The following is a 23822-nucleotide window of genomic DNA, read 5'->3' on the forward strand; positions in this document are numbered from 1 at the left end:
TTCTGTATATTAATCTTTTGTATTCTACCTCTGGTAATTCCAAGAAATTCTCTTCCTTTGGAAAATTTCTTGATTCTTTATTTTGGGAGCTTGCTGAAGCCATCATGGTCTGCCTCTTTATGTGATTTGATATTGACTGTTGTCTCTGAGCCATGAATAAGTTATTATATTTGTTTTATGTTTGTTTACTGTGTCCTAGCTTCTTGTTTTGTTTTGTTTTGATATGCCCAAATAGGCTGTTCGTGTGAGCTAGTTTGATTATTGGTGTCTTTAAAGCTCTAACGTCCTGTCACCAGGTGGTTAGATCTGTTACTAGATATGTGAGCTCCAGAGTCTGTTTACTTTTCTTGTATGAATTCAGCTCAGGTGTCCAAGTAGTCAGTCACCAAGTGTGTGGTGCAGGCTCTCACCAACAGTCCTAGACAGGCATTGGTGGTTGTTGTAGGCACAGGTATCTGGCTGCAGTAGGGGGTCAAGCACTGAGCAAGGCAGGGGGCTGATGGCTGCCCCTGAGTATCTGGGAGGAAAGCATGTCCCTGTTCCCTAGAGCATGTAGGTGGGTGGGTTTTGCAGCAGACTATGAGCACCCAATGCTGTTGGCTGTAAGGACTGGGGGCAGCATTTATTCTTAGACCCCTGCCACAGGTGACTAGGTGGCATGGGTAGAGCAACCAGTCCTCAGGCCCCTGATGTGGGTAGGTAAGTACCCTGCTTAATGGGCAGAGCAGTGTCAAATGTCACAAACCTGCCACTTCATCATACAGCTGAAACAGTTGAAGTTAGATTTCAGGTATATACCCCGTTGTACTGTGGTAATGAGGGCCCACACTGTTGAAATGGACCCACACAAGTCTAAGTAGGGCTGAAAGGCATTAAAAGTCGGTGAACCTCTTATTCTTGTGCCTAGGCAAAGGAGCTGTGCCTATCCTGCGTTCCTAGCTTAGGGGAGCTGGAAGATTATTTTTTCTGTTTGTTAATTTGTTTCCTCTCCAAGGCTGGTAGAATGGCTCAGGGCACATGACAGGTCCTACTTCCGGCCCAGGGGACTTGGCAATTGCTGAAGCCCATCCAGGACATGGTGCAGAGTGGGGAGGGGTGAGGTAAATGGGAGAGAGGTTTTTCCCAAAGGGGGTGTTTTTTGATCCGTGGGGTAGGCCAGACACAAGTACTTATCTTTTGCCAATTGAGCTCCACTTTTGACTGGTTCTGGATGCTCGAGTAGACTGTCTGCCAATGGGTCTCTCCCGATGTGGAAAACACCTCTTGAGCATCACTGTAGCCTCACCGCACAAGAGAGCCGATCCGGCCAGAAGGGTGTCAGCTCCCTCCAGGTCAGGTCTGGCAACTCTTCACTACTTCTGAACCATCTCTCCTTCCCCCTGCCACTCAGTCTGATTCCTCAACTTTGCCTTTGATGTTCAGGGCTCCTAGATTGTCATATATAATCGATTCACTTGTTTTTTCTGGTCTTTGTTGTAAGAGGGACCACAGGAAGTGTCTGACTACTCCGTCATCTTGGCCCTGCCTCCAGATCAACATTTTTAAATTAAAAAAATGGCTCATATGCTTGAAAGTCTTTGGGACTGCTGGCTAAAGACATGGCTGTATCCACGGACTCAACAATATCATCAGGACAGTTTCTTTCTCTCTGCTCTACTTCCCTCTAAGTTGCTTCATCCTTAGACTATCCTCATGTTATTATGAGGTGCATGCCATCAATTCCATGCTTATATCCTATCAAGGTAACAACCCTAGGGGGATTCCCCCAACAACCTCAGCAAAAGTCCCACAATGGATTCTGATTGGCCTTGTGCCAGTCACAGGCTAACTACTGAAACAACCACTGCGTCCAGGGTTCTCACTACCATACAAGGGTCACCTGCCTATCCTTACAGCTGGGAAGTGAGGTCATCCTTATTAGAATTATTTGGACCAAACTTAAGGAAAGGAAACTCCTCAGAGGAAAATTACAGTATCTTTACCAAAAGAAGGAGGAAGGGATGAAAGAAAAACACAACACAAGTAGATAATCTCATGCACCTTATGGAGAAGGTACTCCTACATCTCCAATTTCATATGAGAGGAGACTGAGGCTGAGGGATGTGAAATGACCTGACAGAAAAACTCATGGCAGGTACATGGCAGAGGTGAAACTTAGAGTGTCAAGTTTGAACTTTGAGGCAATGCACTATTCAATCTTCTTGCCAGTAACAACCTTAGGTAAGGGTGTATTATGGCATTTGAGCTCTCTTTGTGGCCAAAGTGCCTCACTGCCCTTTATCATAGGAAAAGTTAGCAGGAAGATGAATATGTGATATGTTCCCTTTTCTGATCAAAATTATAAAAACAAAACCCTGAAGCAAACCAAACCCAAGAAGTGGTATATTCCATTTTGGATCAATGGTCCATTTTGCCTAACATCATCTTCGACAACACATGGGGGAACTGATTAGCACCTGATTATAATATGAATGGGAAACATTTTTCAAGCGTTTGAGGATCCCTTAATCATAGCTCTTTAATCTGTAAATATATCAAAATATTTAGATCTCATCATATTTCTCTTAGTTTTCTAGACTATGTTCTTACCAACCTCCTCCCACCTTCACAAGGATATGGGAGTCAGCAAGTATATAGAAGACCTGAACCACACTGTTATGGATTCAATTGTGTACCCAAAAATATGTGTTATAAATCCTAACCTCTATGCCCGTGGTTATATTCTCATTGGGGAATGTGTTGTCTTTGTTATGTTAATGAGGTAGGATTAGTATAGGGTACGTCTTGAGTCACTCTCTTTTGAGATATAGAAGACATTAAACAAGCAAGGGAAGCAGAGGTGGGGGAAGACACATGCCAAGCCACATGAAGATCTCCCAGGAACAGAAGCTCAGAAGGGACAAAAGCCTTCCCCTAGAACCAGCACCCTGAACTCGGACTTTTAGCCTCCTAAACAGTGAGAAAATAAATTTCTGTTAAAGCCACCCACTTGTAGTATTTCTGTTATAGCGGCACTAGATAACTAACAGAAACTCCAACAACTATCTTAACCTAATTGACATTTATTGAACATTCCACCCAACAGCAGTATAAGACACATTAATTCTAAGTGGTCATTTAATATTCAGCAAGATAGACCATATTTTGGGTTATAATACAAACTTTGACAAAAGAATAAAATGACTGAATAAACGAATAAGAAAAATCGTGATATAGTCATCCATCAGAATAAAACACGAGGGGGAGCCACTGAAACCCACAATCACGAGTTAGAGCCCTTTACATTCGCTCAGGGAGCCCCTTCCCTGCGGCACCCAGAATGTCTCAGAAACCGGAAGCGGAAGTATGCCTCCTCGGGTGGGCTGGCGGTTGGGTGCTCTCCTGCTCGGCAGGCAGCCGGCTTCGCTAGCGTGACCCGCAGGCTCCTGTCCCGGGTCTGAGGGCGCTGCTCCCGCTGCCCTCGCGATCCGGGTCTCTCCTCCCCCAGAGCCTCCGGACTCCCTCTAGCCGGGGAGCCGCCGCCGCCGCTTCCTGCGCGACCCCGGCCCCGCGGCCGCAGCTGCTTTCCGGAGGCCGAGGAGGTGGGGACCTGTGTCTCTCGGGGCGCTCACAGGTGAGGCCGTGGGGGTCCTCGCCGCGCACACGTGTGCTTCTCAGAGCAGCGGCGTCAGCGTCCCCTTGGAGCGTGGGAGAAATGGGGGTCACGGGTCTCGGGGACGCCCGGGGTCGTTCGCCTGAGTGTAGATCCCGCTCCCACCTCCAGTCCGCCGCCCCCCGTGCTCCCGTGTTCGCTTTTCTTGTTCTTACAAGGCAGCCTCAGCCAGACTCCTCGGCCTTTTATGCCAGCACCCCCTAACGCACACACGCACGCACACACGCACACACACTACAGTCACATTGAGCTTCTCATCAGGCCTCAGTCAACCCCCGGACTGTGTGTATATTTACCATTTACTGAGCTATTTCAGAAGGGCTGGGCATTGTGCTAAGTACTTTATATACTGCACCTCATTTTATTCTCAAAACAACACCGTGAGGTACGGAGTACTTGCGGCATTTTACTAAAGTAATAGTCTTGGTTACATTAAATAGCTTGCCCATGGACAAGTATCTAGGAATTGTCAGTGTCTGAACTCAAATTCAGGTCTGTTCTTACTTCAAGGCGCATATTCTTGATCACATTTTCCCTGCTTAACATGGCTCCTTCTTGTTTTCTGTGCTGCATCAGGCAGGACTTTTGTGGATTATTGCTGGTCTTACAAAAATGAAGATTGTGATCAGGAATGTATCCCCCCTCCTTTAATGGTTATTGGAGCCCTGGTGGTGCAGTGGTTAAGAGCTTGGCTGCTAACCAAAAGGTCAGCAGTTCAAATCCACGAGCCACTTCTTGGAAGCCCTATAGGGCAGTTCTACTGTGTCCTATAGGGTTGCTGTGAGTCAGAATCTACTCAAAGGCAACAGATTTGGTTTTTTGTTATAACCGTTTAAGACAGATGAAGAATACACAAACATGAGTTGGAGCTAGTATATACATTTAGGGCCATATCTATCCCAAGTTCAGGAGGAAAATATTTAGTAAGAGGCATGTTTCAAGGAATTTCTTTGGCTGTAAAGCAGAAATTGTCATCAAGATTGTGTGAGAAACAATATGGCCAATCCTAGTTGGTCTGATGTAAAATGTGATGTTGCTGAATAAGCTTCACAGAGGCGAAGAGGGATTTATAGAGATCACACACCCAGTGTGTGTGATCTGTGCTGGACTGCATACTAGGGATTGAGCCACAGTTTTTGCAACCAAAGAACCACACTTATTAAAAGGTTAAAGCCTTCTTGGAGCAAAAACCATGCGTGTTCCCAATGTCAGAAATTGACTATTAGGAGAGAAAGCAAAAGCAGGCATGTGTAATGAAAGTAATCAAAATGCTTCATCAGATCCTAGAGGACCAGCCACAGTACAGTGTTGTAAAAAGTACCTCATCTTCTGTAATGATTATTTTACAAAGTAAGAGTCAAGTAGGGAGTCCCTGAGTGGTGGAAGAGGTTAAGATCACTAGCTGGAAGGCTGTCAGTTTGAACCCACCCAGATGTGCCTTGGAAGACAGGCCTGGTGATCTGCTTCTCAAAGGTCACAGCATTGAAAGCCCTATGGAGCAAATTTAAAGTGTCTACATTTACGTGTCTTGTTTGAGAAATCATGGGGAACTCCAATGCTATTGGCACAAGTTCTTTTTTTTTAACTCCTTAGAATTATAATTCATGTGATTTTTTCTTGTTATGGAAACAGTCTTTTTTTCTCTTCATATTAATGACAGGGTGATTCAGATCCAGTTACCTTAAAAAGTCCATTCTTTACACAATGCAGTTCCTCAAATGTGATTTTATTTCTCTAAGTTAGTATAAAAGGAGTCCTGGTGGTGCAGTGGTTAAGCTCTTGGATGCTAACAGAAAAGTTGGTTGTTTGAATCCAGTCTGCTTCCTGTAAAGATTCAGCTTTGGAAACACTATGGGACAGTTCTACACTGCCCTATACTGTCACTGTGAGTTGGAACTGACTCGACAGTGGTGGGTTTGGTTTTGGTGTTTAGTATAGCTTAAGGTTGGCATTAAATCTTGGAAGTACTCACTTTCCTTCCTATATCTCCGTAGTATCTAAATTTTCCTCCTTTTACTTACTCAGACCAAGAAACTAATTTTTTTAATTTTTTAATGGTGTCATTTCATGCTGTCTTTTTTAGTGTGTGTGGTAAAATACACATAACAAAACTTTATCTTATTTCAACCATTTTTATGTGTAGGATTCCATAACAATTATTTTCACCATGTTGTACAACCATCACCAATGTCAGTTTCCTAGTTTTTCCATCACCTTAGCAGAAACTCAGTACCTCTTAAGCATTAATTCCCCTCCTCCCTCCCATCTGCCCCTGGTACCCATTTGTTTGCTATACATTTGTCTACCCTAGATATTTAAGTGGGATTGTACAATATTTGTCCTTTTGTGTCTGACTTATTTCACTTAATGTAGTGTTTTCAAGGTTCATTTACATTGTAGCATTTATGAGGATTTCTTTCCTCTTTATGACTGAATAATTTATTTTCTTTGTCCACGCATCTGTTGATGGGCATTTCGTTTTTTTTCCTACTTTATGGCTATTTTGAGTGCTGCTGCAGTGAACATTGGTGTAAAACTACGTGATTGCATCCCTGCTTTCAAGCCTTTTGGGTATATAGCTGTTGTTGTCGTTAGGTGTCATTAAGGCATTTTTAGACTCATAGCAACCCCATGAGACAGAGTAGAACTGCCCCATAGGGTTTTACTGGCTGTAATCTTTATGGAAGCAGACTACCAGGTCTCTCTCCTGCAGAGCTGCCAGGTGGATTCGAACCATTAACCTTTTTGTTAGCAGCCAAGTGCTTAACCATTTGTGCCACCAGCACGCCTAGAAATAGAAATTTCTGGGCCATAGGGTATTCACATATTTAACTTTTTGAAGAACCACCAAAATTGTACACAGAGGCTGCAATGACAATCCAATCAGCAATTTTTCCACATTCTCCCCAACTCTTGTTGTGTTCTGTTTTTGTGATAGTAGCCATCCTAGTAGGGATGAGGTGATATCTCATGTGGTTTTGATTTGCATTTCACTAATGACTAATGAAGGAGCCTTGGTGGCACAATGTTTAAGCACTCAGCTGCTAACCAAAAGGTCGGATGTTCGAACCCACCAGCTACTCTGCGGGAGAAAAATGTGGCAGTCTCAAGCTGAAAGAACAGAAGAAAAATTCAAGCCTTGAGTTGCAATATTGACAGATTCTATGGGGAAAATATTAAACAACGCAGGAAGCATCAAAAGAAGATGGAAGGAATACACAGAGACACTATACCAGAAAGAATTGGTCAACGTTCAGCCATTTCAGGAGGTAGCATATAACCAAGAACCGATGGTACTGAAGGAAGAGGTCCAAGATGTACTCAAGGCAGTGGCAAAAAACAAGGATCCAGGAACTGACGGAATACCAATCGAGATGTTTCAACATACGGATGCAGTGTTGGAATGGCTCAATCATCTATACCAAGGAATTTGGAAGACAGCTGCCTAGCCAACCGACTGGAAGAGATCCATATTTGTACCATTCTGAGGAAGGGAAATCAAACAGAATGTGGAAATTACTGAACAATATCATTAATATCACAAACAAGTAAAATTTTGCTGAAGATCATTCAAAAGCAGTTACAACAGAACATCAACAGGGAGCTGCCAGAAATTCAAGCCAGATTCAGAAGAGGACATGGAACTAGGGATAATCATTGCTGATGTCAGATGGATCATGGCTGAAAGCAGAGAATACCAGAAAGATGTTTACCTGTGTTTTATTGACTATGCAAAGGCATCTGACTGTGTGGATCATAACAAATTATGGATAACATTTCAAAGAATGGGAATCCCATAACAATTGTGCTCATGAGGAACCTATACATAGACCAAGAGGCAGTCGTTCCACCAGAACAAGGGGACACTGCATGGTTTAAAGTTAGGAAAGGTGTGCGTCAGGGCTGTCTCCTTTCACCATACTTATTCAATCTGGGTTGACACAGTGGCTGCAAAAATGGGCTCAAGCATAACAGTGATTGTGAGGATGGCACAGGACAGGGCAGTGTTTCGTTCTGTTGTATATAGGGTCACTATGAGTTGGAACTGACTCGATGGTACCTAACAACAACAACAGCATTCATTCTGTAGGCTGAACACATAATCCAAGAAGCTGGACTATACGAAGAAGAATGGGGCATCAGGATTTTCAGGAAGACTCATTAACAACCTGCATCATGCAGATGACACACATTGATTGCTGAAAGTGAAGAGGCTTGAAGCACTTACTGATGAAGATCAAAGACCACAGCCTTCAGTGTGGATTACACCTCAACATAAAGAAAACAAAAATCCTCACAATTGGACCAATAAGCAGCATCATGATAAACAGAGAAAAGATTGAAGTTGTCAAGGATTTCATTTTGCTTGGATCCACAATCAATGCCCATGGAAGCAGCAGTCAGGAAATCAGACAATGCATTGCATCGAGCAAATCTGCTGCAAGAGATCTCTTTAAAAAGCAAAGATTTCACTTTAATGAATAAGGTTCACCTGACCCAAGCCAGGGTATTTTCAGTCACTTTATATGCATGTGAAAGCTAGACAATGAATAAGGAAGACCAAAAAAGAATTGATGGCTTTGAATTATGTTGTTGGCAAAGGATACTGAATATGCCATGGACTGCCAGATGAATAAACAAATCTGTCTTGGAAGAAGTACAGCCAGAATGCTTCCTAGAAGCAGGGATGGCGAGACGTCATCTCACATACTTTGGACATGTTATCAGGAGGGACCAACCCCTGGAGAAGGACATCATACTTGGTAAAGTAGAGGTTCAGCGAAAAAGAGGAAGACCCTCAATGAGATGAATTGACATAGTGGCTGCAACAGTGGGCTCAAGCATAACAATGATTGTGAGGATGGCGCAGGACTGGGTAGTGTTTCATTCTGTTGTACATGGGGTTGCTATGAGTCAAAATCGACTGGATGACACCTAACAACAACAGTGGCATCGAGCATCTTTTCGTGTGTTTATTGACCATTTGTAGATCATCTTTGGTGAAATGTCTAAGTTTTATTCACATTTTTAAGTGGTTTGTCTGTATGTTATTGTGTGGTAGGAGTTCTTTATATATCCTGGGTACTGAACTCGTATATGATTCCCAAATACAGCACAGCCTGCAAAACCCAGAACATGTGTAAGGTAGAAACCTGTCAGAGAAGGAAAATTCAGCTATCTTCCACTAAAATGAGTGATAGAAAAGTGGTACAACTGCACCCTGTCAAAGACAGTATACTTGTGAGACCCAGAGAAGCAAGGCAGTCCCATCATGTTTCGGCTCCCATGTTTCACTGTATTTTCTCCCATTGTGTAGATTGTCTCTTCACTTTGTTGACAAAGTCCTTTGATGCACAAGATTTTTAATTTATCTGTTTTGTCTTTTATTGCTCGTGCTCTTGGCATAATTATCGAAGAATCTATTGTTGAAAACTAGTGTGTGGAGAAAATAAATGTTCTTATTTTTTTTAATTGTAAAAATATTGCATACGTCAAAAAGTTCAAAAATGTATAGAGTGAAAATGATCATTAAACACCACTTGTAATCTCAACATCGATAGAAAAATGTGGTGCCTTTTATTTTTTCCTTTCGTTCCCCAGAGATCGATATTCTAAAAATACTCACTTTTTGGACTGGTGTTCCCCTTGGAGATATGACTGGTAATGTAGTGACTTAATGTGAAATTCAAACCTTCATTCAAAACTACTGAATTTTCCTAGTTCAGTTTCTAAGAATTGCCCCTCAGATAAAACCACAATATCGACTTACATTTCTTAAAGTTCTAACCTATGCCAGAACTGTACTCTTCCTTTCCTTTAGCTTGAAGCTGCAGAAGTGGGAATGGAGCCTGTTTCAGAGGTCACGGTTTGATTCTTTGTGGCCAGGAGGAGACAACTTAATAGGTTAAGATATGGGCTGTTGAGTATTAATGCATCAGACACCAAACCCTTCCCATAGTCCACCTGGGTCAGTAAGGATTGTATGGCTCTGAAACCTAACATGTCCAAGACAGAGCTTTTAAAATTTCACCTGAACAAACCTTCTCACCTGGCTTTCCCAGCCAGTAATAGGCATCAGCATCCATTCACTAGGTTAGGGAAAATAGTCCAAGCTACTCTGTGAGGGATCTAGTTTATAAAAGCAGCCTCTGAACTTTCTTCTACTTTTTCTTTTATCAAAAGAAGGTATAATCTCCACCCAGCAGCAAAAGGTATATTTAAATGATGTAAACCAAGTAAGCTATCAATCACTTATAGAATAAAATCCTCATATATTTTATGTTGGCTGACAAGATCCTACATGTTCAGGCTTATATATAGCTCTCTGACTTAAATTTATAAGGCCCTAATGTTAGATAAGCTCTTGACACGTTTTTAAAACATGTTTCCAGAGATATCAGGATTTTCCCTGCCTTTCAGCATTTGCACCAGATGTTTCTTCTGATTAGAGGAAAACTTTTTAACTGTAGGAATTTGATAATTCTTATAATTCAGGTCTCACTTCAAATGTCACCTTCTCAGAGAGTGCCCCTCCTGTCCCCTCAGTTACCCCCCACTCATTTCTATGTTTAAATACCATTGTGGGTTTCAGAATGAGGTAAACCCAATTTAGACTGACATCAACCTCATCATGTAAATACAAGCAAATTGAGCTGAATGTTACCTATGCTTGTACCCGTTCTATTTCCCTATGTGACAGGCTTCCAGCAGACAAAAAGCTGTGAAGCTCTGCATTGTCCTGATGGCAGCTTTCACACCCTCTCTGCTGTGTTGGTCACTTAGGGCTCTGATGAGTCCACTAGAGCTGTGATGTCCACTAGCCATGTGTTGCTAGTTCAATTAAAATCAATGAGAACTTAAAAGTTCAGTTCCTTAGTAGCACTAGTCATATGTTCTGTGCTAAGCAGCCGCAAGGGGCTAGTGGCTACCGTATTGGACTGTGCAGGAAAAAAACATGTCTCTCTTTAGAGAAAATTCCCTTGGATAGTGCTGCTCAAGAGTATATACAACAAGGGATAATCTCTGTGTGTCCTCAGTGATCAGTGTCATAGGACAGAAGCAACAAGAAAACAAAATACAGAGTGTCTAACGTGGGAGACAGTTTTAAATAGTGAAAAACCAGAGACATATGATACCTGTAATAAAAGGACCTAATCCGAGAGTCATGTTAAATTGCTTGAAAAAGAACATTAGTGAAATGAAGAATTAGAAGATTAGTTTTATTTAGCTATGTGCAGAGAAAACAAAGTGTGGGGGTGGGGGTTGTTTGTGTGAGCCAAATTACACATAATTAAAAAGTAGTGAAACTTGAAAAATATATTTTTCCTGAAAATTCATCCATATTAATATCTAATAGCAGTGCATGTGTTGATCTATAAGGGACAAAATTACATAGGTGAACCCACAGCTTCAACACTGGACTCCTGGCACCCTGGCGGAAATCAGGTTCAAGTTTTGTAGCCTGGCCCAGCCTGGTTGCTTCTCGGGCTCTGGGATAAGTAATTGTGCCATCTGTGATCTTGTTGCCAGAAAGAAGAGGCCCATGGAGCTGCATAAAGAATGCAGGGATGTGCTCTGGAGGCTGGAGCCTGTTCTGCCTTCAGTGCAAATGCCCTCAGGGTACATCATTGCCCTGAGCCTGGGAGGAAGCCAAAAACCTGTCACACTGCCTGCTTCCTCAATTCTGTTTCCTCCCCATCTTCTTACATTTCAGGTCTCAGGTGTGGTGCAGGGAGAACTAGTCCATGCCAGGCAGCTGGGGACCTAGTGTGACCATCTTGCACATCCGTAAATCACAAGGAGGGATTTCAACTGCTCTGACTGGTGTGCGGAGCAAACGTTATTCATCTGCTTTCAAATTGCCCAGTGCTCTGCTTCCACTCCCGTCCCTCTTCCTTAAGTGTCTTCTTGTGCATAGAGTCGACGTTCTGTTAGACTTCCAGAAGCTGGAGAAGGAAATGGTGAGTTCTACAAAGGACTGGGTTATTCTTTCAGTATGCGGGTGAGGCTTGATATGAATTGTTGGTGGACCAGCTGTGTGCTGCAGGACTGTGGCTCCTCGGTGAAGAAAAAAGGTGGCAGACGAGGCCAAGGGACTGAGCTTTAGGAGGCATCCTGAGGCCCTGCTCCACTGTCACTGGGCCCTTCCTCTGTACATATGTAGCTTCTCAAGATTTGGATGCCTGGAGTCACCTTCCTTATGTGACTCTCAGAGCTGGCACCATAGGGCATTAAATCCCCACCCTGGGCCTTGGTGTTCCATGTTGAATGAAAGAATCTCCTGAACAGAGCCTGAAAATGGAGCAGCTCTGGCTGTGGAGGCTGAGTCCCGCCCTCCAGAGTCATCTTTGTCCCATCTCTCTTAACAGTTTTTTTGACTTCCGCCAGGCACTGGAGGATTTTCTGTGCAGTTCTAAAACTACAGCTCCACTTCATACACTGTGTTATGGGTTAGAAAAGGGGGGAAAGAGTTCGTAGATGATGGCCGTGACTACTTAATGGGACACCTAACAACAACAGCAACATGAAAGGGACATAGAGGATTACAGTACAACTTTTTGAAAAATAGGTGACCGACATGGAAAAATTCCTAATTTTCCAAAAGAATATTCTTTTTTCAACAAGTAGACCTGTCACGTCCTGAAGTCCTATAGTTGTTCAAGAAAATATGACCAGTTTAGCATCTTGGGTTGGCAGTTTGTTGTGCGGGCCTCTGGTCTTCCCATGACTATGAAGGATAAAAAGAAAAACTGCCATTCTTCAGTGTTTCCCAGTTTTTAATATCTCGTCCTGCCTCTACCTTGTGCTTTATGTTTCATTGAGTATTCTGGTGGGTCTTATGGAAAGAGATGTAATTGTTCACAAGGAAGTGATGATCTGAATTAGAACATTTCTCTAATTTGTGCTGTGTTTTCTAACTGTTCTAGACCTTAAAGACAGTGGAATAAGACTGCAATTGACTGCAGTCAAACTGTGGAGAGATTATTTCAGTGTTTTAGAAGTCTGGGAGACAGTATGCCATCAGTGAGAATGTGAATGTAGTTAGGAAAGGGACGAGGTTGATGATTATACCCTAGAGTAGACCTTGGTAGAACATAGAACCTTGTGTTAATTTTCTATGAATTCTCAGTTCCCAAGAAGTGTCAGCCTCACCCTATGTTCTTGTACACAATTGGAGTACATGGTACCTCGTTGATCCCGAATGTGTGGAATGTTTTAGGACTCAGTGGTCATTGAGGATGTGGCCGTGGTCTTTAGCCAGGAAGAGTGGGCTTTGCTGGGTCTTGCTCAGAGGAAACTCTACAGAGATGTGATGATGGAAACCTTTAGAAACCTGGCCTCAATAGGTAAGAATGGCATCTTTTTTTAAATTATCTTTTACTGAGCAGAAATATTTACTCATCGACTTTGCTCCAGTATTTGAGCTGACAAATGGAAATAAACTGTTAAATAAAACAGACATGGTCTGTGAAGTTCATATATCCTGGCTACTTCATGAGCATAAACCTCTATGTATTAAAGTGAGTTTTCATTTCTCTTGTAATTAAAAGCCCTGAGGCTCTTTAAGTGTAGTAAATATAAGCATTGGTTTCAGGTGTCACTTTGGGACATGAGAGATTTTTGTTTTGTGACCTTTTAGAGAGTTTTATTGTGTTTATTACGTTTGACTTGATTGTCTTGCTGCAACTAACCCACACCTGTCCATCTGCAGAGACCCTGAAGAGCAAGGTATTGGCTCAGTGTCAGGGAAATGTTCACGGCTCTGCACTGTCTTCCCTAATGATACGTATTTCTCCATGTGCACCGTGTCAGTGTACGCATTTGTTCTCCTGGAGGAGCAAGGGCAGTAAAATAGGGAATTACATTTGAATCAATCAGCTAGAAAAAGTCTCTTTCGGTTGATGACATACTTCACATATACCTGAGCTTACTTTTTTGACTATAGCAATCCTCTCACACCTGCAGTCATGGAGACCTTTTCTTCTTTTAATGTTACATGTGTATTGTGTCCAATATCTTTCTACTTAGCTCTCCTAATTACACCTATTTGTCACTGTCACTCTCAATCCTCATGGATGTATTTCCTAGTAAATTCTAACCATTGTCCAAGTGCTGAAACAGCAAAATGTGGCTGTTTCTTGGTACACAGCAGCCTTTTTTTCCCTAAATAATGCTTTTCCTGTTTGTTTTATATCATGAACCTCAACTTGAATTATTGGGTCAGTCTCTCAAAACCTTAATGATGGAGAAAAATTATTATCCAGTGAACATATAATGATGCAGTTCGTGAAGAATGACATGTGGTCCTCCATGTTAGGAGAAATCTCCAAATCACATGGCAATAAAGATCACCATAAAAACCAGAGGAGATATTTGAGGTGAGTGTCGTTCAGGCAAGAGGAAACAGTGCCTCAGGAGAAAGTGTTAAGGTTTCATAACTTTATATATTTGTGTGTGTGTGTGTGTGTATCTATACATATGTATATGTACATATACATATGTATGTGTATATATAATGCTAAAGTAGTAAGTCAGCAAAAAGGAGGAAGACCCTCAATGAAATAGATTGACACATTGGCTGCAACAATAGGCTCAAACATAGCAACAGTTGTGAAGATGGCTCAGGACCAGGCATTGTTTTACTTTATTGTACATGTGGTTGCTGTGAGTCAGAACTGACTCCACACCACCTAAGAACAACATATATGAAGCTAGCTATAAAATTATGTATTCAGAGAACTTTCACAGTACATTTTCATAAATGTAAGTGAGATATTGAATATTTGATACATTTCACTTGGGCACAATTATCAGAATGCAATATATTTTAGAAACAGTGACAATAATGGTAGTATTTCTGCTAGATGATTTAACCTATGAAATATGCGACAAGTCAGGGCAAAAACCATGCACATTTATTGTGTTTGGTAATGGTGAAATGGGAACAAATTTGTTTCCCACAGCATGTTTCCTATTTTTGACAGAAGTCATACAGTATACAACTTCTGTGAAAGTAATGAAGGCAATCAGTGTGGAAAAACCATCAGCCGGATTCTAAATCTTACTTTGCTAAAAAGAAATGCTCCAGAAGTAAATCCTTTTGAATGCTGTGAGTGTGGAAAAACCTTCATGGATCACTCATCATATAAACATCATACCAGAACTCACACTGGATGTGATGCCTGTCAGTGTAAGGAATGTGGAGAAGCCTGCAGTTGTCCGTCTCACCTAACCACTCCAATGAGAACTCTTAAACGAATGAAACGCCATAAATGTAAGACTTGCGGGAAGGATTTCGTTTGCATCTCAGCCCTTAAGAATCCTGTGACAACACTCAATGGTGAGAAACGCTATGAATGTAATGAATGTGGGAAATATTTCTGTAGTTTCTCATCCTTTTGGACACAGGTAAGAGATCATAAGCATGAATGTAAAGAACGTTGTAAAACCTCTACTCGTCCTTCATCCCTCTTATTACATAAAAAATTTTGTAACAGACTTAAGCCTTATGAACGTAAGAAATGTGGGAAAGCCTTTACTGAAACATCATCTGTCACTCCACATATAAACACTCACAGTGCAGAGAGCCCTTACAAAGCTAAGCAATGTGGGGGAGCCTTTAGTCAGTTATCACACCTCACTACAAATATAAGAGCTCACGATACGCAGAGGCCTTATGAATGTAAGGAATATGGGAAACCCTTTAGTGATTCCTCAGCCCTCATTACACATATAAAAACTCATACTGGAGACAGGCCTTATGAATGTAAGCAATGTGAGAAATCCTTTACTTGTTCCTCAGCCCTTACGACACATACGAGAAGTCACAATGGAGAGAGGCCTTATAAATGTAAAGAATGTGGAAAAACCTTTATTGACTGCTCAGCCTTCACTACACATACAAGAACTCACAGTGGAGAGAGACCTTATGAATGCAAAGAATGTGGCAAAGCCTTTAGGAGTTCCTCACACCTCACTGCGCATATAAGAACACACAGTGGAGAGAGACCTTATGAATGTAAGGAATGTGGGAAAGCCTTTAGGCAGCTCTCAGCCCTCACTATACATACAAGGACCCACAGTGGTGAGAGGCCTTATGAATGTAAGGAATGTGGGAAACCTTTTAGTGATTCCTCAGCCCTCACTACACATATAAGAACTCACACTGGAGAGAGGCCCTTTGAATGTAAGTCATGTGGGAAAGCCTTTAGTGATTCCAGAGCCCTCATTAAGCATACCAGAACTCACACTGGAGAGAGGCCCTATGAATGCAAGGAATGTGGGAAAGCTTTTAGGCAAGTCTCACACCTCACTAATCATTTAAGAACTCACAGTGGAGAGAGGCCTTATTTATGTAAGGAATGTGGGAAAGCCTTCAGGCGAGCCTCAAACCTCAGTATACATATAAGAAATCACAGTGGTGAGAAACCTTATGAATGTAAGGAATGTGGGAAATCCTTTATTCGTTCCTCACTCCTCACTACACATATAAGAACTCATAGTGGAGAGAGACCTTATGAATGTAAAGAATGTGGGAAAGCTTTTAGGCAGCTCTCAGCTCTCACTACACATATAAGGATACACAGTGGAGAGAGGCCTTATGAATGTAGGCAATGTGGTAAATCATTTACTTGTTCCTCAGCCCTTACTATACACATGAGAACTCACAGTGGAGAGAGACCTTACAAATGTAAGGAGTGTGGGAAAGCCTTTATTGATTTCTCAGCCCTCACTACACATATAAGAACTCACAGTGGAGAAAGACCTTATGAATGTATGGAATGTGGAAAAGCCTTTAGGAGTTCCTCACACCTCACTACACATATAAGAACGCACAGTGGAGAGAGACCTTATGAATGTAAGGAATGTGGAAAAGCCTTTAGGCAGCTCTCAGCCCTCACTACACATACAAGGACACACAGTGGAGCGAGGCCTTATAAATGTAAGGAATGTGGGAAAACCTTTAGGAGTTCCTCACACCTCACTACACATAGAAGAATTCACACTGGAGAGACACCATATGAATGTAAGGAATGTGGGAAATCCTTCAGGAAGGCCTCTAACCTCACTACACATACAAGGATTCACAGTAGAAAGAGACATTATAAATTATGAATGTAACCAGTGTGGGAAAGCCTTTAGTTGTTCCTCACCCCTCACTACGTATAAGTACTTATAGTAGAGAGAGACTTTATGAATGTAAGGAATGTGGGAAAGCCTTTGGGCGGCTATTAGTCCTCACTATACATGTAAAAACTCACAGCAGAGAGAGGTGTTATGAATGTAAGGAATGTGGGAAATCCTTTAGTCTTTCCTCACACCTCACTATACATAGAAGAACGCACAGTGCAGAGACTACTTTAGGTTTCATCCTTACTGCCATAATTTCAAACAGCAAATTTCCAAAAGCCTACTTTTAAAGAACAAAGTTTCTCTTTGAATACAAAAGCAATACTAACTGAAAGAAGGGTCATTAGAGCTACTTTGTGCCTTTGGGAGACATGACAGTTTCATTGTAACTGTGGGGCTGTCCTAATCAGTGTTCGTTACTTTCTCAAGCTAAGTTTACCTTTCTTAAAGTCTTTGGCTATTACAAACAACGTTGCAGAGCATAGCCTTGAGCAAATATGGTTTTATATTTTTTAATGTTCTATTAATGTTATTTTGCATACAATAAAATACACTGATCTTGTTTTTGGTTTAAGAGTGTTTTATTTCCACATTTATCACATTTCCTTCCAATTTTTTCTATTGTAAAGTTAACTTTCTTACCGTTTATAATTAGTAAGTTTCTCATAGGGCCATACGTTGAGATTGTTCAAATACTCTGTTTTTCATCATACTTTTTTTGCCCTATTAATTTTACTGTTCATGGTAATCATTATCTATGATAATACTGTGGTGTTTACTTAATGGTATTTCCTGTTGTAATCATTTTTTCTATATTTGTTAATTGGTATTCTGCAAGGAATAGCTTTTCTTTTTCTCTCTTTGATTTATTAAACTGTTTATACCAGTATAGGCTAATCCAACCCCTGTGTTAGTTTGTGGAACTGTGGTGACTTCCATGTTGCTGTGATGCTGGAAGCTATCTCACCAGTATTTCAAATACAAGCAGGTCACCCATGGTAGACAGATTTTAGCAACACTTCTAGACCAGGACAGACTAGTAAGAAGGACCTGGCAGTCTACTGAAAAAAATTGGCCAGTGAAAACCTTCTGAATAGCAGCGGAACATTGTCTGAAATAGAGCTAGAAGATGAACCCCTCAGGTTGGAAGTCACTCAAAGTATGATTGCGGAAAAGCTTTCTCCTCAAAGTAGAGTTGACCGTAATGACATAGATGGAGTAAAGCTTTTGGGACCTTCATTTGTTGATGTGGCACAACTCAAAATGAGAAGAAACAGCTGCAAACTTCCATTAATAATCAGAATGTGGAAAGTACAAAGTATAAATCCAGGAAAATTGGAAATTGTCAAAAAATGAAATGGAGCACATAAAGATCGATATCCTAGGCATTAGTTAGCCGAGATGGATTGGTGCTCAACTTTTTGAATCAGTCATGTGGTCTTCTAAGTTGGGAATGACAAATTGAAAAGGAATGATATCACATTCATCATCAAAAAGAACATTTCAAGACTCATCCTGAAGTACAACACTGTCAGTGATAGGATAATATCCATACGTCTACAAGGAAGACCAGTTAATACGACTGTTATTCAAATTTACTGACCAATCACTGAGGCCAAACATGAGTAAATTGATTTTTACCATTTTCTGCAGTCTGAAGTTGATCAAACATGCAATCAATATGCATTGATAATTACTGGTGATTGGAATGCAAAAATTGAAAACAAAGGAGATCGGTAGTTGGAAAATATGGCCCTGGTAATAAAAATGATGCCAGAGATCACATGATAGACTTTGCAAGACCAACGACTTTTTGCAAATACCCTTTTTTCAAAAACACAAATGGTGCCTATGCACATGGACCTCGCCAGATGAAATACAAAGGAATCCAGTCAACTATGTGGAAAGAACTAGAGTTAGAAAACCAAAAGGGAAGAACATGCTCAGCATTTCTCAAGCTGAAAGAACTGTAGAGAAAATTCAAGCCTAGAGTTGCAATATTGAAGGATTCTATGGGAAAAATATTAAACGATGCAGGAAGCATCCAAAGAAGATGGAAAGAATACACAGAGACACTGTACCAAAATGTCTTAGTCAACGTTTAATCATTTCAGGAGGTAGGTATGATCAAGAACTAATGGTACTTGTCTTAGTCATCTAGTGCTACTATAATAGAAATACCACAAGTGGATGGCTTCAACAAAGAGAATTTATTCTCTCACTTTTTAGGGGGCTAGAAGTCTGAATTCAAGGTACCAGATTCAGGAGAAGGCTTTCTTTCTCTGTCATCTCTGAGAGAAGGTCCTTGTCATCAATCTTTTCCAGTTGAGATTCTCAGCCCAGGGACCCCAGTCCAAAGGACACGCTATTCTCCCAGCTCTTGTTTCTTGGTGGTATGAGGTCCACTTGTCTGTACTCTCTTCTCTCTATATCTCAAAAAGGATTGGCTTTAGATGAAACCTAGTCTTGCAGATTGAGTCCTGCATCATTAATATTACTGCTGCTAATCCCACCTCATTAACATCATGGACAGATACCTGGCCAACCAACTGGAAGAGATCCATATTTGCACCCATACCGAAGGTGATCCAATTGAATGTGGAAACCATTGAACTATATAATTAATATCACACTCAAGTAAAATTTTGCTGAAGATCATTCAAAAGCAGTTGCAGCAGTACATTGACAGGGAACTGCCCAAAAGTCAACCCAGATTCAGAAGAGGATGTAGAATTCAGGAATATCATTACTGATGTTGTATGGTTCTTACCTGAATACAGAGAATACCAGAAAGATGTTTTACCTGTGTGTTACTGACTACACAAAGGCATTTGACTGTGTGGATCATAACAAATGATGGATAACAATGTGAAGAATGGGAATTCAGAACACTTAATTGTGCTCCTGAGGAACCTGTACATAAACCAAGAGGCAGTCATTCAGATAGAACAAAGGGATACTCCTCAGTTTAAGGTCAGGAAAGGTGTGTGTCGGGGTAGTATCCTTTCACCATAGTTATTCAATACGAATGCTGAGGCTCAGAGCAAGCGAATAATCTCTCAGTTAAATTTTATTAGAGGTCAGAAAGGGTGAAGATGAGACGAACTTTTCAAAAACCTAACCAGATCACATGGACACCTGCAGCAGACCTGAATGGCTGGTACCTGAGTAACCTCAAGCTTAGAACTCTTTTGCCCTATTGAACGACTAATTCTTAATGACTGTTTTGAACTGGTAAAATGATTGAGAGTAAAAAATTAATTCTCCAAGTATGAAACAACCATGACTAGAAAAGCCAGGGATTGGCCTGCAGTGCGATGGATCACTTTGTGTGGCCTTCCTCGATATGGTCTTATAACTCCTACCAAATGATTGGGTGGGGCTATGCTAATAAGGTATATGCAACCCTCATGAGAGGATTGGTCAGTTTTGCTATCCTGTAGGCTTAAAATGAGCCACCCCAGAGGCAGGAAAGGATTTCACCACCCCTAAGGAAGAAGGACCAAAAACAGAGCACATCCTTTGGACCTGAGATCCCAGAGCTGAGAAGCTCCAGGAACCAGGAGACTGAGAGAGCAAGAGAGAGCTGTAACACTGAAGATGGTGAGAAGTGACAGCAGGAGAGGCTGGCAGGAGATACCGTGGTGGGCTTCCCGGCCCATGGAGTGAAACAGCTGAGTGCCTTTAGGCAGGAGGCTTGCTAGCAGAGTACGGTACTTCTGAGCATTTGGTTGAGCCAGGTTTGCTGACTCATGGAGCTAGCACTGAGTACTTTGGGCCAAGGCTTACTGGTGGAGTGGGGTGCCTTGGGGTACTTATCAGCAGAGCTAAAGAGCTTTTAATGCTTGAGCAGAGCAGAGGCTAAGGGGCAAGAGAGAGGCATACCTGTGGGCACAGCTGAAAAGAGGCTGTACTGATGGAAGAATTTTATCCTGAATGTTGCCCAGCCTAAATTGTAGCCTGTTAGAATTCCCTAATTAACCCCATAGTCGTGAGTATTGTCTGTGAATTCTGTGTGGCCACTGCAATGAATTATCAAACTCAGCAGAGAAGTAGAGAGTGCTGTGGGAAGGATGGTTGGTGTCAGAATTGGTAAATATGGCAGAGAGAGGAGACATGTCTGACCTCCTCATAGGAATCAGTTTTGGGCTGTTGATGCTTCTTACCCTTTGTGAAGTTAGAGGAGGTCAGATGAAGACAGTGCCTGCACGCCATTTCTATGTGGAGAAAAGGTTGAAGTTGTCAAGGATTTCAGTTTATTTGGAACTGCAATCAACGCCCATGGAAGCAGCAGTCAGAAAATTGAACAACTCATTGCATTGGGCAAATCTGCGAAAGACCTCTTTAAAGTGTTAAAAAGCAAAGATGTCACTTTGAGGACTAAGGTGCGCCTGATCCAAGCCATGGTATTTTCAATTGCCTCCTATGCATGGGAAAGCTGGACAATGAATAAGGAAGATCAAAGAAGAATTGACACATTTGAATTACGATGTTGGTGAAGAATTTGAATATAGCATAGACTGCCAGAAGAATGAACAAATCTGAATGTTCCTTAGAAGGATGACGAGACTTCATCTCATGTACTTTGGACATGTTATCAGGAGGGACCAGTTCTTGGAGAAGGACATCATGCTTGATAAAATAGAGGGTCAGCGTAAAAGAGGAAGCCCCTCAACAGGATGGATTGTCACAGTGGCTGCAACAATGGGCTCAAACATAACTATTGTGAGGATGGCGCAGAACCAGACAATGTTTTGTTTTATTATACATAGAGTCGCTATGAGTCAGAACCGGCTCAACGTCACCTAATAACAACAACATGCAACTTAAGACTTAAGCTGTCTATGTATTGTTATGAACAGATCTCCAGGATAATTTATCACTGAAAAAAGCAAGTATAAATTCTATGCCTTCTTTTGCGTAGCAAACCAGGGGAAATAAAAATTTCTAATTTGCTTGCATTTCCATAAAGATGCTTTATAAAGTTTATAATTAAAGCTGGTTATCTAAAGATAGCTGATGAAAGAACAGTCTGGACGAGAACAAGTGTAGGAACAAGTCTTCCTAAGTATCCTTTTTAAGTTCATATTGAGATTTGAACTTTGAAGGGATTATCTATTAGAAAAACACAGTAGCTTTACTTTTAAATATACTGTAAATAAAACGTGATATTTAATGTGTTTCCAAGGAATCCCTATTCATAAGTATAAAACCATGTAAGATTTAATCACTTAGGACCAAGTTCTTAGGAAGTTGTCTATTTGTGCAGATCATAAAAATGTAAGTCAGAGCTCTGTGTTCAAACACAGCGCTCTGTCCATTTTAACTCAGTCAGGAGAATGTTTCCAAAATGGCTGTTGTTGCTGTTGTTAGGTGTCGTCGAGTCGATTCTGACTCATGTTGTTCTGTGTACAACATCCTCATGATTATTGTTATGCTTGAGCCCATTGTTGCAGCCACTTTGTCAGTTCATCTCGCTGAGGGTCTTCCTCTTTTTATCTGACTTCTACCAAGCATGATGTTTTTCTCCAGGGACGGATCCCTTCTAATAACATGACCAAACTATTAGAGACGATGTCTCAACATCCTTGCTTCTAATGAGCATTCTGGTGGTACTTCCAAGACAGATTTGTTCGTTCTATTGACCATCCATATTATGTTCAATATTCTTCGCCAACACCATAATTCAAAGGCATCAGTTCTTCGGTCTTGCTTATTCATTGACCAGCTTTCGCATGCATATTAGGCGATTGAAAACACCATGGCTTGTGTCAGGCCCATTTTAGTCTTTAAAGTGACATCTTTGGTTTTTAACACTTTAAAGAGGTCTTTTGCATCAGTTTGCCCAATGCAATACGTCGTTTAATTTCCTGACTGTCACTTCAACGGGCGTTGATTGCCGTTCCAAGTAAAATGAAATCCTTGACAACTTCAGACTCTTCTCCATTTATCATGATGCTGCTTATTGGTCCAGTTGTGAGGATTTTTGTTTTATGTTGAGGTGATCTTTGATCTTCAGTAAATGTTTCAAGTGCTCTTCACTTTGAGCAAGCAAGTTTGTGTCATCTGCATAATGCAGGTCGTTAATGAGTCTTCCTCCAATCCTAGTGCTGCATTCTTCTTATTATCCAGCTTCTCAGATTATTTGCTCAGCATACAGATTGAATAGGTGTGGTAAAAGGATACAACCCTGACCCACACTTTTCCTGACTTTAAACTATGCAGTATCCCCTTGTTTGTGTGAACTACTGCCTCTTGATCTATGTACAGCTTCTTCAGGAGCACAGTTAAGTGTTCTGGAATTTCCATTCTTCCCAATGGTATCCATCATTTGTTATAATCCACACCGCTGAATGCCTTTGCCTAGTCAATAAAACACAGGTAAACATCTTTCTGGTATTCTCTGCTTTCAGCTAGGATCCATCTGAGATCAGCAATGATATCCCTGGTTCCACGTCCTCTTCTGAATTCAGCTTGAATTTCTGGCAATTCCCTGCTAATATACTGTTGCAACTGCTTTTCAGTAATCTTCAGCAAAATTTTACTTGCCTGTGATATTAATTATATTGTTCAATATTTTCCACATTTCGTTGGATCACCTTTCTTTGGAATAGGCATAAATATGGATCTCTTCCAGCTGGTTGGCCAGTTAGCTCTCTTCAAAATTTCTTGGCACAGATGAATGAGCACTTCTACCACTGCATCCATTTGTTGGAACATCTCAGTTGGTATTCTGTCAATTCCTGGAGGCTTGTTTTTCACCAATGCCTTCAGTGCAGCTTGGACTTCGTCCTTCAGTACCGTTGGTTCTTGATCATATGCTGCCTCTTGATGTCTGAACGTCAACCAATTATTTTTGGTCCAGTGACTCTATGTATTCCTTCCATCTTCTTTTGATACTTCCTTCATCGTTCAGTATTTTGCCCATAGAATCCTTCGTGATTGTAACTGGAGGCTTGAATTTTTTTTTTTAGTTCTTTCAGCTTGAGAAATGCGAAGCATGTTCCTCCCTTTCGGTTTTCTAACTCCAGGTCTTTGC

At 41.3% G+C, this 23822-nt stretch overlaps 1 protein-coding gene across 3 annotated transcripts; it reads left to right on the top strand.

The window, feature by feature from the left end:
* The first annotated feature begins 3482 nt into the window (after window positions 1-3482).
* LOC111820969 (zinc finger protein 345-like) lies at window positions 3483-17914 on the top strand. 3 transcript variants are annotated; one of them, XM_023733324.1, is made up of 5 exons: window positions 3483-3613; window positions 11367-11613; window positions 12873-12999; window positions 13878-14031; window positions 14617-17914. In XM_023733324.1, the coding sequence occupies exons 2-5, from the start codon at window positions 11398-11400 to the stop codon at window positions 16766-16768; spliced, it is 2649 nt and encodes an 882-aa protein (XP_023589092.1). In that variant the 5' UTR covers window positions 3483-3613; window positions 11367-11397; the 3' UTR covers window positions 16769-17914. The 3 variants fall into 3 exon arrangements, with proteins under 3 accessions (XP_023589092.1, XP_023589094.1, XP_023589095.1); XM_023733326.1 differs by having other exon boundaries at window positions 14638-17914; XM_023733327.1 differs by lacking the exons at window positions 3483-3613; window positions 12873-12999 and having other exon boundaries at window positions 11479-11613; window positions 14638-17914.
* The last annotated feature ends 5908 nt before the right edge of the window (window positions 17915-23822 follow it).

This window comes from Trichechus manatus, unplaced genomic scaffold (assembly GCF_000243295.1).
Source record: "Trichechus manatus latirostris isolate Lorelei unplaced genomic scaffold, TriManLat1.0 scaffold00057, whole genome shotgun sequence".
Lineage (NCBI taxonomy): Eukaryota > Metazoa > Chordata > Mammalia > Sirenia > Trichechidae > Trichechus > Trichechus manatus.

Bases quoted from the DNA above. Each gene is read 5' to 3' on its own strand.
- LOC111820969 (XM_023733324.1), top strand. From the start codon at position 11,398: ATGCCAGGCAGCTGGGGACCTAGTGTGACCATCTTGCACATCCGTAAA. The intron at 11,614-12,872 runs GTGAGTTCTACA...GGAATGTTTTAG, and splicing joins AGAAGCTGGAGAAGGAAATG to GACTCAGTGGTCATTGAGGA. The intron at 14,032-14,616 runs GTGAGTGTCGTT...TGTTTCCCACAG, and splicing joins AACCAGAGGAGATATTTGAG to CATGTTTCCTATTTTTGACA.